General features: G+C 39.9%; 1 protein-coding gene across 1 annotated transcript in view; it reads left to right on the top strand.

The window, feature by feature from the left end:
- The window catches only part of LOC134804050 (CUB and sushi domain-containing protein 3), a 93,451-nt gene that overhangs the window by 12,358 nt on the left and 65,971 nt on the right, over window positions 1-15,122 (top strand). Inside the window, exon 2 of the mRNA XM_063776932.1 lies at window positions 12,544-12,729. Within this exon, the coding sequence (XP_063633002.1) occupies window positions 12,544-12,729 (186 nt within the window). The remainder of the gene's footprint in view (window positions 1-12,543; window positions 12,730-15,122) is intronic.

Here is a 15,122-nt window from a genome sequence, read left to right on the forward strand (position 1 = left end):
CTCATAAACCGTGATAGCTAGGAAGTTGAAGTTTTCACAGATGATGTAAGTATTTCTGTTGCCGCTATAAAGATAAGCTTCTAAAAAGTATGGAACCCTAGGTGGGCGAGTCCGACTCGCACTTGTCCGGTTTTTTATATGGAGTAGGTAACTGTCAAATAATATGTTGTGTTACACATCCGTCACAGTATTTAGGCTGCCTTGAACGCCTATTAGCAGCATCATGTACAGTCGACGCCTAAAATATGTTTACACTTTTGCACCTTACTCCTTTGTAATAAGGCGAAAATGTAAACCTATTTTTGACGTCGACTGTACCTACAGTACAGTCAGCCAAAGGGAGTACCTTCGTGGCGCTTTGTACGTCTTTGTTTGCACTATAAGTAGTTCGTTTTTTTAGCAGTAAAAAAGGTAGAGTCAGACCAAGAATAGTCTGCAGCGGATTTGATAGCCCACGCAGTGCAAGTGTTATTTAAAACATCAAACTTCTATGAAATTATGACGTATAAATGACACTTGCACTGCGTGGGCTATCAAATCCGCTGCAGACTTTTTTTGGTCCGATTCTAAACAATCTTCACGTGTCTTTTATTGAAAAACACTTTTGAAAAAATCACGGCAAATATGTAACAATATGAATCATATACGATTATTTACATTCTTTTGCTTTCATAAGTAATAGTTACTGATTTGTAAAAAGCGTTTTTCAAGTAAAAGACGCGTCAGGATCGCGCAGTCTTTTTCTAATCCTAATAAAAACACGAACTATAAAAGAAGGGAAGTTTTGCAATAAACTTAAAAATGACTTAACCGGTCATGGTCGCTATAGTTTTCATTGAAAGTTGGACGCATGATTCCAACGAAAGGGGGAGGGGGGACACCTTTTTTTCTCTTTGGAATCGATTATTTCCGAAGATATTTACTTTATGATTAATGAAAAAAATGGTTGTTGAAGACCCCTATTCGTTTTGAAAGTCGTATCCAACGATATCCCACACGATATGGTTAAAGCGGAAAAAATAATATCGCCACTTTATGTAAAGGGGAGGCACCCTAAAAAAAAAAATATAAATTTTTCCAGTTTTTATTCTAGCTTTGTCGTTATTTCTTTATATATCCATGCCAAATTGCAGCTTTCTAGCACTGAGGATCACCAAGCAAAGCCGCGGACGGACAGACAGACATACATGGCGAAACAAAAACGGTTCTTAGTTGACTACGGAACCCTAAAAATGGCCTCCAGCGCGCTCAGGACCGTAAATAATGACCTAAAAAGAATCGGTTGCAACTTCCCCTAGAAATCGCTTGTGCAAGCGATCGCCCGTGTGATACCGTTCGAGCGATGCGTACGTGCTTACATTTAGGTACCGTGCAGTCTCAAGACGTATAAAATCAAACCAAGCTATCTGTGCACATAAAAAAAAATCAGCCTATATACGTCCCACTGCTGGGCACTGGCCTCCTTTTGAATTTCTTCGCAGATGTATGCAGGTTTCCTCACGATGTTTTCCTTCACCGAAAAGCTAGTGGTAAATATCAAATGATATTCCGTACATAAGTTCCGAAAATCTCATTGGTCCGAGCCAGCATTAGTGCATTGGTCTGTGCACATATTTCTTTAATAAATGGAATTCATCAAATAATGATTGCCCCAGTGCCAAAAGTGTGCGTTGTTCAACAGTTGCTTTGACTAAAGTGATAGATGATGATGATGATGAGATAGCTGGACCACATGCAGAATAAATAATAGTAAAGTCTGTTCGGAAAGCGAAGAGTTGTGGAATGTATGGCGTTGGGGCGCTGTACATTCCACGACTCTGCTCTTTCCGAACAGACTCTGTGGTATCGTCTTGGGTCGTCCCATTCGTTTTTCGTCAAGTTCTTAAATTAGTCCTATTCTGCTTTCGTCACTCATTCTACATTCGTCACAATCGTCGGGTGGCTTTCAATGTAGAATGCGTGACCAAAGCAGAATAGGATAAATTAAGAACTTGACGAAAATCGAATGGGACGACCCAAGACGATACCTATTATTTATTCTGTTGTTTCAACTTGTTCTCCTCTATATACAGGTCGCAATTCTCAACCGATTTCGTGAACTTTATGAGCAGGTTAATAATTTTACAAGTTTTAAGCTATGCTTGCGAGGTCTACAGTACTCTACAGCTCACAGAGCCACTAATTTTATTCAGTTATCACTTTTTCTCTAGCTTAGGGTTCTCCAAACCCGCCCGCGACACGTTCCAATCCGGCCCGCCGACACCCAATGCGAGTGCCCACTGTCCGGCCCGCGGGAGCCAGGTTCCAGGGGTTCAGCATTCATTGAGAGTGGAACTGTTCCTAACAGCAGCAACCAGACACGATACCCCGGTGCTAAAACCGACGGTGGCCCGCGCGAAGTTTTCTGAGGCGCAATATGGCCCTCGGGTAAAAAAGTTTGGAGACCCCTAGAGCAGCTAGGTCGTCAAGAAAAGTGATAAAGCTAAATTTGTTGTTTCGTTCCCTAATAATCAGATCGCATGCGCGAGCGATGGCCGGGGTGATAGCGCTCAACCGTGCGCGTAACATTTAACACTATAAGGCGATGTGTAATTACTAATTATATATAGTAATGGGCTAATAATTAATACCCATAGTACAAGCTTTGCTTAGTTTGGGGATAGGTTGACCTGTATAAAAAAAATATGGCTGCGTTGCCTACTGCCACACACAGCAGCAGCAATTTTCCCACTGCTTACAGTCTGTCTCTGTGTGTGTAACCATTCCCAGTAAATAAATATCATTACATTACACAAAATGACTAAGCCGCACAGTAAGTTTAAGAAGGCTTGTGTTGTGGGTACTTAGCCAACGATATATATAGTACATAATATACAAATACTTTCTACATAGAAAACACCCGTGACTGAGAAACACATAGGTAGTTCAAACACACAGTGTTCATCGCACAAATAAATGCCCTTACTGGCATTCGAGCCCAGGACCGTTTCAACCTACTATTAATAGGTACGCTCTTAAGATAAAGTATCTAAACACCATATTAAGGATGACTCGCGGTAGACCGGGCCGGGCCCGGGCCCAGGCACACTAAATAGCCCCACAATAAGCTCAATAAGGCATTGTGTTATGGGCAGTCACTTTTAGCTAAAAACAAATGAGAACAAAAAGTTGTTTACAGAGATTAAAATGTAAATGCAATGTTATGGATGTCGCACGTCAATGTGACATGTCAAATCGGCCCTCAGCTAAAGTTCTGCGTGCCAATTCCCACTGTAACCAAAACGTGTCAAAAATGCGCATAAAAACACATTCAATTCATAAAATTGTCCATACCTTTTTTATGTATAGTGAACGAATACTTTCTATAGCCCGCGGCAAACAGGTGTATCGTATACGGAACAGTGGGTCGGAGAGACACCTTCAGAATAAAGACTTAACTGGTGCACTGTAGAACGATGCCATAGTTTTGGTTGGACATGAGAATTTTCTGTTTTTCGATGTTTTTTTTAACCGTGCGTCAGGTCTAGTTGTTTCATAACTTTCATAAGAGTGTAAGGAACAGCGAGAAATTGAAACCTATCACTTTGACATTCAGTTAAAAGTCATTGTTATTGTTACCTATAGGGCGGTAATTTTTGCCTTACGACATCGATAGTTGCCTGTTAAGGCAGCGGCTTAGCGGGCCTTCGTCCACAGTAAAATGTGCCTACTTTGCTTCTAAAATCGAAAACCAATTAAAAATTATATATCCTATGGTATTGGTAGAATGTTGATTTATACATGTATACAGTGAGTAGAAAAGTGCAAGCCTTTGAAGAGCAGAGGCGAGTGGAACTCGACGCGAAGCGTGACGAGTTAAAGGCCCGACCACCTGCGGTCATAAACTACAATTTTGTCGGAGGGGTGGTGACCTTCGCTCTCACTAGCCAGTGCATACTCAGTCGCCGAGGCCGAAACCGGCTAGGACAGGATGATGATGATGATGCCGTTTAAAGTAGACCATCACTACTATCATGTTGTTACACTTAAATGAGGTTGTGATATTTTTATTATAAGATGATATAAATTTCGTACGGGTAAATATAAAAAGTGTTGGAGCACAATCACCCAGTGGAAAGCACAGTAGGTACATATTACGATACTGGTATACTTAGTAGCTAAACTAGAAACCGTATATGAAGTCCTAGAAACACGTTTAGTATACACCGTGTTTTGTTCCGTTAATTTCAAGAGTGCATTCCTGAGCTTAAATTAAGCTATTCTAATTAACTCCAAATAGGGAGATAATCAATAATTTATTTTTATCTGATAAGGCCCCTACGAGACTGTACACTTGCCTTAGGGCCTGTTTACATATAGATTTTAGTGTTTATTACGAGTTTTTACAATTTCTTAGTAAACGTAAGTACTATCTCGGAGGATCGATTTTCGAAATGACATTGATATTTTCACAGTTTTCCCTTGCTTGGTTGAATCAAATATAATACCCGTGTTACAACAACGCTATATGCAAGATATAATTACTTTTTTATTTATTTTTTAAATCAGCTATGCCATATTAGTTTCCTTAACGTACGATACCCCGAAGTTAACGGAATTCAATAAAAACACGGTGTATAGACGTAAGGTGAAATTCTTTCAGTAACAATCTCTATCATTGCTGGTCTCTGGTCGCGATGAGTCAACCAAACGGCCCGTTTACAACGTCCCACAAACTATTATAAAAGGCCCTTAAGACATTTCGTGTATTTTATCCGATCTTAAACCTTACTGCTACGACTTAAGGTCCATTGATGGTTACGCTTAAGCCATTTCGTGTATTTTATCCGATCTTAAACCTTACTGCTACGACTTAAGGTCCATTGATGGTTACTCTTAAGCCATTTCGTGTATTTTATCCGATCTTAAACCTTACTGCTACGACTTAAGGTCCATTGATGGTTACTCTTAAGAGTAATGTCCGAATATAATAAGTTAATAACTGTTACTTGAATACGAAATCAAGACGATTGTTATTGGTCGTGTTGGAATTCAAATTGTTGATATTTGGGTGACTGGGTATTGCCCATCCTCACCAGTATATACAGTGTGGAAAGATAAGTCGGGCCCTGGAGGGAAAACTACCTTAAATCCTTAAGCTGGCTCATTCTACTTAAAGGAGACATTCCTTTATTTTTAATAAGAAATAAAACTGCATGCAAAGATTTTTCTTTTTTACTTCAATTTGGCTTGTCTAAAAAAATCTAGAGTACTACATATTCGATTTTATTGATATTTTGTACGACAGACGAGTGTAAGACCTAATGTTTCTTGGAGAAATGTTATCATTAACATTAACTGCATCGACTAGTACAATAAAATTGCGAGTGTTTATTTTTTTGGAATTTTAGTCGGTTCGAGTCCCGGGCGAAGCAAGCAAATTTTAGAAAATCTTTGAATGCAGTTTTGTTTCTTTTTAAAAATAAAGGAATGTCTCCTTTGAGTAAAATTAGCCAGCTTAAGGATTTAAGGTAGTTTCCCTCCAGGGCCCGACTTATCTTTCCACCCTGTATATATATACTAGCGACCCGCCGCGGCTTCGCACGGGTTATATTTACACAACCGTAACAAATTATGAACCTAAACATTTCTTAAGAATCACTCTACGTAGTCTATTTATAGGTGAGAACCGCATCCGTTCAGTAGTTTTTGATTTTATCGCGAACATACATACACACAAACAGATTATTATTTATCGTATGGCATATGTACATGTCACTGGATTAAAATGTCAAAGTTAAGCTGCTTCACTACAGCAGTTGGGTACCTGGGAAGGGCGAAATATTAACGAAACCTTAACTTTGACACAAACAGATAGACGCGGCCGAGACTTTGTTTAAAGGGGCCCACTGATTAACAGTCCGCCGGACGGCATCGGCCTGTCAGTTAGAACAAAATTTTGACAGTTCCGAACAATTGACAGGCCGATATCGTCCGGCGGACTGTTAATCAGTGGGCCCCTTTATAGGGTGTAGATGTCGTAGGCCGATCGTAAGATCAGGCAGATCGTAATGTTCCTGTGTAATGTTTTGACGATAGTCACATTAAACCAATACATAGGTAGGATAGGTTCGTTAGGTTGCTTCAGATGCCCGAAGGGCAAACTGCCCAGAAATAGGAGACCCGCGTAGCGGGGCTCCGTCGACTCAGGGAACGAGTCAAAGATTTTCACGATATGCCTGATCTTACCGCCGCCGACATAGAGATTAATGATTATATAAGAAAGTAAACATTGAAGCAATAAGCTTATTTTGCGTGTAAAATTACACAGATATTAAGTAAAAAATCATAACTAGTTAACAGGTGCTCTTATCCCTAAAAAGCGATCTCTTCCAGACAACCTTTAGGTACTTACTAGGCTTGTTGCTCGTTACACATGGATACAATTTGTATGGTTTGTAGAGCTCCTCATGCTGGACGGGATTAAAGTATGACTCACTATAGACCGGGCCGGGGCCGGGACGGAGCTTCCGGCGCTTCGTTTTCTATGGAAAGCACCAAGTCATTATCACCGATCAGCCGTCCTACAAAACGACATGTCGGACGCCTTGGCCCGGGCACGGCCCGGTCTAGCGTGAGTCATCCTTTAAGCGTAAGCATCATTTTAAGTTCAAACCTGTGGTTTGAGCCGACTTACCATTTTGACCACTTAAAGAGTGAGTTAATTTGTTCGTTAGAATTTACATAACTAACCAAGGAAGCCATTTCCCGTGCCAGTGAAAATACTTATAATCTCACTTTCACCTGCCAAATTGCGTACCTGTGGAATGTTGTGGAAAAGCTTGTGGCTGCGATTATGGACGTTTAACTGAGGCGGTTCTTAGGTCATTATTAGGATGAGTCGCTAGACCAGGCCGGGGCCGGGCCGGAGCTTCCAGTGCTTCTCTTTAGAAAGCACCACTTGAAAGAAAATGACTTGTCGGACGCCTCGGCCCGGGTACGGCCCGGTCTAGCGTGAGTCATCCTTAAGGTATTAGCTGCCTGTTGGAAGAAAAGTAGGGTAAGCTATAAAAGCTTGTAGGTATCAAAAATCAAATTTTTGACAATAACAAACTTATTTAGGTACCTACATATAATAAGGTGACTGTTTCATACAAATTTACATAAGGGGCTGTCCATAAATTACGTCATCGATTTTTGACGATTTTGGACCCCCCCCCCTATAATCATCCAAAAATCATGCATCAAATGACCCCATTTCCTCCTACTTCATGCTACCGTCATCCGATGTCCAGACCTCCAGACCCCCCCCCCCCCCCTTATTTGAAATGACGTAATTTATGAATAGCCCCTAAAGCACATTTTAATAAACATATTAATCTACTTTAACGTTTGACGATTATTTTGCTACTACATCCGCTTAGATATTTATGCAGCTATGATGTACAAAACGACCTTTCTCTGAAACGAGCTTCTCGTGTTTAATTCCGAACGTACACCTTTGCCATAAATATCATAAATATGTACACAACCTTGCACCTTAATCCATTGAGTTAAAGTCACAAACTGTTCACATATATATGCGTTTAGTCGGGGCGATTACATCGTTAAGAAAGCGTAGTGATGACCTCAACCAGTTTAATATGCCGTCGGTTTAGAATCTGACGCATATTTGCGACTTTAAGTCGAAGGGTTAAGGTTTAGATTGAGAAAGGTTGTGACGTGGAGCGCATTGGAGTTGTTGTTATTGGTAGAACGGAATTGTAGGTATTTTGCAGTTGTCACTTTATTGTGAGAGAGGCAATATATGAGTTGTTTTTAAAACACAATTTGACCGAATCAGAAACACCTTTTTTTCTGATTTCGTGGTTGGTCCCACAGTAGAAATTGCTCAGTATGACGTATATATTCACATCGCAAAATATTGACGGGAATAAAGAGTTAAAGACACATCCTGTAAAAGTCTCCAATCCGCATGAGGCTAACTTGGTGTGGACTAAAGAAGAGACCAAGTCCTCTTGTTGGGGTGAGATGTGGATTGTTGTCTGTCCACAGCGCACAGGCAACTAATACTTCTCGAGACAATTCTAACAAGCCCAAACACAAGTAGTTTGCGTTGTTTCACGAAGTCCCCATGGCCACCTCCTTTCTCCAGTCATCCAGATCGGCACCACGTCATCATAATATTCCATTGTCATCCGATTTATAAGTGTACAAAATATCAGCTCAATCGGTAATCGGTAAGTGGGTCAAATTTAGCTTCCAGGGTTTGACCCACACTAACTAACCATACATACATACTAAAAGAGGGCAAGTTAAATAAAAGCTTTAAAAAAATGCCGCGTAGACTGTATGGGAGAAAGGGGTAAAACGCTATACCGGGTGTGGCCTGTAACATGAGCAAAAAATTAAACTGTAGGCTGTACTCCTCATACTGACCAACATTTGTTCAGCAACTTTTAAAAATAACTTGGGGTTTGATTTTTAATACACTTTAAAGTTTATTCTAAGACGCAATGTATTGCGAATTTTGTTATGTTTAAGGCGTGACAAGCAACGTCAATCACAATGATATGGCGTGGCGATGGCGTCCATTGAAAATAATATTTATTTTGTATCAAAAATAGGGAGTCTAAATTTGAGGAGTACAATCTATGTTTTAATTATTTGCTCGTGTTACAGGCCACACCGTGTATAACAACAAATACTAAAAACAGAATAAAATAAATATTTAAGTGGGGTACCTATACAACAAACGTGATTATTTTGCTTTTTTTGCGTAATGGCACGGACCCTTCGTGCACGAGTCCGACTCGCACTTGGCCGGTTTTATTATATATTATTTTAGTCTAACCCAGCGGTTCTCAATCTTTTTTTTGACGGAACCCTTTTGGAAAACGAAATACTTGATGGAACCCTACAATAAAACAATAGTTTTTTGAAGTGTGTTTTTTGCATAGTAAAATTTTTCGAGGCGACTAAAGCATAGTACGTATCAGACCAGAATGACCAGAAGGCAGAAGATCGGCCAGGTTGGAGAGCGATCCAAGAAAACGCAACTTATGGCGGTCACGACCCTCAGTCATGAGGTTACGACGAAGAAGAAAGCATAGTGTTCTAAATTCTTGCGGAACCCCTGCAGGGGTGTCGCGGAACCCTAGGGTTCCGCGGAACACGCTTAGAGAATGGCTGGTCTAACCTAACGTACCTATTTAACTCTTAAACCAAATTACTAAAATAGCTGTAGGGAAGGCAAGAAATTAAATAATATACCCTATATTACTACCTCACTTTAGCACCTAGCTGCCTCTTGCTCTAGCAGAGCAACTAAACCGTGAGTACTAGGTCTTAGAGAGAAACCTAAAGTAGTTCTAGGCTTTCCCCTAAGGTCTAAGGTCTACGCACGTGCCTTATAAAGAGCTATTTAACAACCATTTAATTTAAATAATAAACACATTTACGATGTAATATAAATAATGTATAGGTACTTATCTATATCTATCTATGTGTACCTATATAAACAAAGAGGTCAACGCCCTCATGGCCTACAAACTTAGAATATAAATTGTACTTATTCCTCTTTAGGGTTCCGTACCTCAAAAGGAAAAAAACGGAACCCTTATAGGATCACTCGTGCTTCTGTCTGTCTGTACGTCTGTCACAGACCATTTTCTCCAAAAGTACTGGACCAATTAAGTTGAAATTTGGTACACATATGTAAATTCGTGACCCAAAGACGGACATCTTACGTAAACAAATAAACGTGGAGGTTACTTTTGGGGGGTAAAAGAGAAAAAAAAAATGTTTTTTATGTAAACTATATCGTGTTACATAGGTATCAAATGAAAAAGCTCATTTTGAGAATCTCAAATATATTATTTTGTAATTTTAAAATAAATAGTTTAGAGGTTATTTAGTATTCGTGGTAGGCCCTCTGATTTTGTAGGACTGCAGGTTCATCTTCAGTCAATCTGATGTAGACCTTATATAAAGTTGATACGGTATATTTTCCATATCGCGTGTGAAGTGAAAGCAGTGACGAACACCGATAGAGGGCGCGCTCAGTGTGTGTCATTAAGGAAAATACGTTTCTTAGTTCTTCGTTCTTCATTTGACCCGAGAGATAGTGTTTACGGATGTGATGTCATCTATGTCTTAGCCTAATATTAGGAATTTGTGACGAAATGACAAATAAGTATGGAATCTATTTTTGACCGAGCGTCAGCGAAGGTCTCCGTTTCAGCTTGGCCAAACATAATTTCGTATGTCCGGATGTTCTCATCTGCAGGCCGCATTTCTCTACCGATTCCCGTGAAATATTGTCGCCGGGTTCAGTAGTTAAATAGATAGTCTTTCTGTTGTTTTGGTTTTTTTAAGTAAAATGTTCAAAATGGTAGAAATTGCCATAAAGGATGACTCACGCTAGACCGGGCCGTGCCCTGGCCACGGCTGATCGGTGATCACGTGGTGTTTTCCATAGAAAACGAATCGCCTGAAGCTCCGGCCCGGTCCGGTCTAGCCTGAGTCATCCTTTAAAGGTCTTCTACAATAGGCTGATATGGTGAATCTTTTTGAGCAGAATGTAATATTTATTATTTTGAGACAACAAGTCTTTAAGAAGAAGTCAGACATAACATTATTTAAAAGCAGTTTTTTTATAGGTCTCTTAGTTTACAAAAAAACTTTGATTTGGTAGAACACAAACAGGACATACAGTGAAATAACTCAGAGGAAGATTTGGTAGAACACAAACAGGACATACAGTGAAATAACTCAGAGGGAGATTTGGTAGAACATAAACAGGACACACAGTAATATAACTCGGAGATTTGGTAGAACATAAACAGGACATACAGTAAAATTGCGCTTGAATAGGGTACCTACGCTATATACTTATCCAGAAAATTTTAGAAAAAAATTTCATCAAAAAAAAATATTGTTTAATTCACCCAAGTACATACTCGTATAACATCATCAATACACCTTATAAAACAAAGTCCCCCGCCGCGTCAGCCTGTTTGTGTGTATGTATTAATTGTTATTTGCGACAAACTCAAAAACTCCTGAACGGATTTTCATGCGGTTTTCACCTATCAATAGAGTGATTCTTGAGGAAGGGTTAAGTGTATAAGTAATTTTTAACCGGGCGGGTCGCTAGTATTTTAGATCACTCAAGCTTAATAGCCAGAGTCTACGAATATGAAACGTGATAAAGACTCGAGCCATAGCCAACACTAGTCTGAATGCACGCTTTCTCTGATCTATGGATCATATCGAATTTGGTTGTTTGGCGCATTCGTCATGCGTCACTTTCCCCTGCTTGTTTGTCCGTTCTTCAACTGTTTCCATATTTTTACCCAAGCGCGCCTAAATCAATTCTTAATGGAGGAGTTTGATAAATTATATGGATATGGATTACACATAATAATATGGTCGCTTACTTCACTACGGTACTCGACGTTACTCTTTCAACGAACTAGAATAACTCTAGATGTCTGACTTGAGATCAAAAATGACTCCACGTGTATTTTATCGCGACTCGACTGTACTGCGCGCAGCTTGATAACATCAAATATTGTAATGCCGTAATTATTGGCCACTACATAGTAATTGGCCACTCCCTACATATCAGAAAGAAACAAGCCAATTGAAGACTTATTGTTAAGAGTGGCAGTATACTATGTTGTGGCCAATATACCAGTTACCCTATAAAGTTTAATTTTTAGCCTATAACATTTTTAGTGACCGGGAATTTGTTTATTATATACGCAATATTCATGTCGCGGCCAAGGTATATTTTTATGGAGAAGGGATAATAACATATGATCGCAGATAATAACATTCAGTGATATAAGTTAGACAATACGCTGGTGGTTTATTTCGTGCATAGTGTGAAATAATTTATAATTTTTTATTAAGGGGCTACCCCACGCCAATGACCTTCGATCTGAATCCCTCAGTTTTCTAATGTTTTTTGTAGCTTATTATATTAACAGCAACGGCTTTAAGCAATATAGTATCCCATATTTACTTCAAAGTTCATTGTCTTCGAGATATTTGGCATCAAAGTTGAACAATTTTAGGCTAAAAAACTGGTTTTCTGGCCATAACTTTTGTGTTAATTAGTTTAAAATTAAAACCCTGGACACGTTTTTCGAGACGTCAAAGACGAACCCAAATATGTAGATTTCGTACATATAAGATCCTTCACTGCAAACTAGATACGAAAAAAGTGTTTTTTTAGACAATGTTTAAAAAAATCATAAAAAAATAAGTATTCATTTTTATCAAAATCCGGTGGACAAAACCGGAGATAAAATATTGAAAAACCGATAGCCGTTTGTCTTATAATTCTATCTAAAGTGCAAAAAAAGGAGATACGATTCAAAACTTGTCAAAAATCGATGAAAACCTCGGGTAGCCCCTTAATCTCAGGCAACATCCCTATATTGTGTTTGGTGGATAAACCTGTCAGCGTTGGGTGAGAATTAGGCACAACATTGTAGACTTTAATGATCCTCTGCAGTAAATAAAATTGTCCCTAACAGTCCCCATTGTCCTCAGGCGCGTCAGCAACATGCAGGTTCCCGGGCGCCCCCGCTCACTCCCACGTCACGTTCTCCGACGAGACCCTCGAGGAGGGCTCCGTCGCCACGTATGCGTGCGAGCGGGGCTTCGAGCTACTAGGCCCCGCGAGGCGGGTCTGCGGAGACAATGGGAGGTGGAGTCCTGATGGAATACCCTTCTGCGGTGAGTACTTTAGGAACTGTATTAGGAAGTGACTACATTGGTGCTTTGTTACTGTTTTTCACTTTCATAAGCGTTACGGCCAGGTTTTTCGAACATTGATTTAAATTGTGAAAAAAGCTCCAATCTCATCCTGAACTTGGCAGGCAAACCACAGCCGGAAATTAGCGATCGTGTACAGTCAGCATAATGCGTATGAGATAACTTATCCAAACAGAAATATATTCTGTAAAGGTCGCTGACTGTACCTAGCAGGCGCGTAGGTGGTTTAGTATTCCGTGACGTAGGCAGTCAAAGCAGGTGAACTATATTTGTGACGTTCCACGGCAAAAGGTACCTTTTGGCGGCTGGCGCATACGTCGCATAGCGCCGCAATAATATTGGAGCGGCGTTAATAATAGCGTAAGCGCCAACCGCCATAAGGTACCTTTAGCCGTGAGACGTCACATTTTTGTTTACGCTTATAACTTTATCCAAACGCTCACAAATACCTAGTAAACATATTATAATTTTATTATAAGAACGGACTTGAGTTTATTTGTAATTAAATGATTTTTTTATTTCTGTAGGTAACTTATTATATTTTTTTAGAGTTCCGTACGTCAAAAGGAAAAAACGGAACCCTAATAGGATCACTCGTGCGTCTGTCTGTCCATCTGTCACAGCCTATTTTCTCCAAACCTACTGGACCAATTAAGTTGAAATTTGGTACACATATGCAAGCCTGTGACCCAAAGACAGACATATAACGTAAACAAATAAATTTTAAACAAAGAGGCCACTTTTATATTTATTTATTTACGTTTTTTTTTACTGGTAAAGAAAGATTTATTACAACACTATTAATATAAAACATTAAATTAGCTTAAAAAAAATAATACAAACTCTAAACTAAATAAACTTAAAATAAAACGCCTATAAATAAAAAAAAACGTCCCCCAAGTCACTGCTGATGGGCAGTGTGCCCAGAAGGCTGGCTGCATTGCCACGTTGTATGGCAATACTCACTTTAGGGGGTAAATGTGATTATTGATCCACGTTAGTGGAGAGAGCGGCCCGCTGTTACTTTCTCCCGAGACTCTGGTAAAGAGACGGAAGCTCCCATCCCACGGCTCTCTCGATTGTCATGCGAGTGCGCTTTCCTTTAATTCTTATATTGCTTATCTTGCTCTTGGACCAGTTACCTTGGCTGCGTAATTATCAGAGATATATATAACTCCGTATAAGATAAATAAAGTCTAAGAAAAAAACGTCCTCGGAAATCAAGAAAAAGTCATTCTCGAATAGATGGCGCCATACCATTGGCCTATTCTCGGCTAGATGGCGTTGACACCGTTTGATATTTAACAAATTTAACACATATCAGTGAAAGAACATGGGTCAGTATGGAACAATAAAAATTAAAAATCATTTATCCGTAAACATATTTTGATTAATTTATACATTTTCAATTTTATTTACGTTTTAATCGTGTGTCGATAGATGGCAGTACATGTACCGTGACTACAAAATTTACTTTGGCAATAACCCTCTATACTATCTATTCTCTTTGGTAATTATGTATATGTCGCAGTCGGATCGTATAATCCGCCGTATTACATTACGGCTAGCCGTTTTCAAAAACAGGGGCGTTTTGAAATGCGGCGGTATAACGATTAGCCGGATTGAATGCGGCTGAATGAGAATCCGCCGGAATGTATTCGGCGCCATACGTTCTTCAACACGGCTAGCCGTAATGTAATACAGCGAGTCATTAGCCGCCGCTTTGACAGTTTTTAGTTCCCATTTTTAACACCTGTGGCGCTGCCTGACAAACGCTGGGGTGTCCATCAAATCTGGAGTTCGTCGGACTGTTTCTTTTCAAAAAACATTTCCTTCGCAACTTAACTAGACGGAGCCCCGCTTCGCGGGGCTCCTATTTCTGAGCGGTTTGCCCTTCGGGCATCTGAAGCTACCTAACGAACCTAACCTACCTACCTATTGATTTAGTGAGACGTCCGTGAAAACATTACACTTTGAGGAAAAAAGCGTAGGTAGGTAAGTAGGTTAGGTTCGTTAGGTAGCTTCAGATGCCCGAAGGGCAAACCGCCCAGAAATAGGAGCCCCGCTTGCGGGGCTCCGTCTATTTAAGTTGTGAAGGATGTGTTTTGGAAAAGAAACACGTGTAGTGCGGTAGGACCATGGTAAAAATAAATTAAATTGCAAACATTGTCAAACTCCGGTTACGTAGGCGACCGAAAGAACTGGTCACTCTACAATCTAAAATAGTAGTACGATGCGGCTAAACGTAGGCCGCCTTATTGAAGAACGTATCGCAATGACAATCCGGCTAATCGTCGAACCGCCGCATTTCAAAACGCCCCTGTTTTTGAAAACGGCTAGCCGTAATGTAATAC

This window comes from Cydia splendana, chromosome Z (assembly GCF_910591565.1).
Source record: "Cydia splendana chromosome Z, ilCydSple1.2, whole genome shotgun sequence".
NCBI classification, from domain to species: domain Eukaryota; kingdom Metazoa; phylum Arthropoda; class Insecta; order Lepidoptera; family Tortricidae; genus Cydia; species Cydia splendana.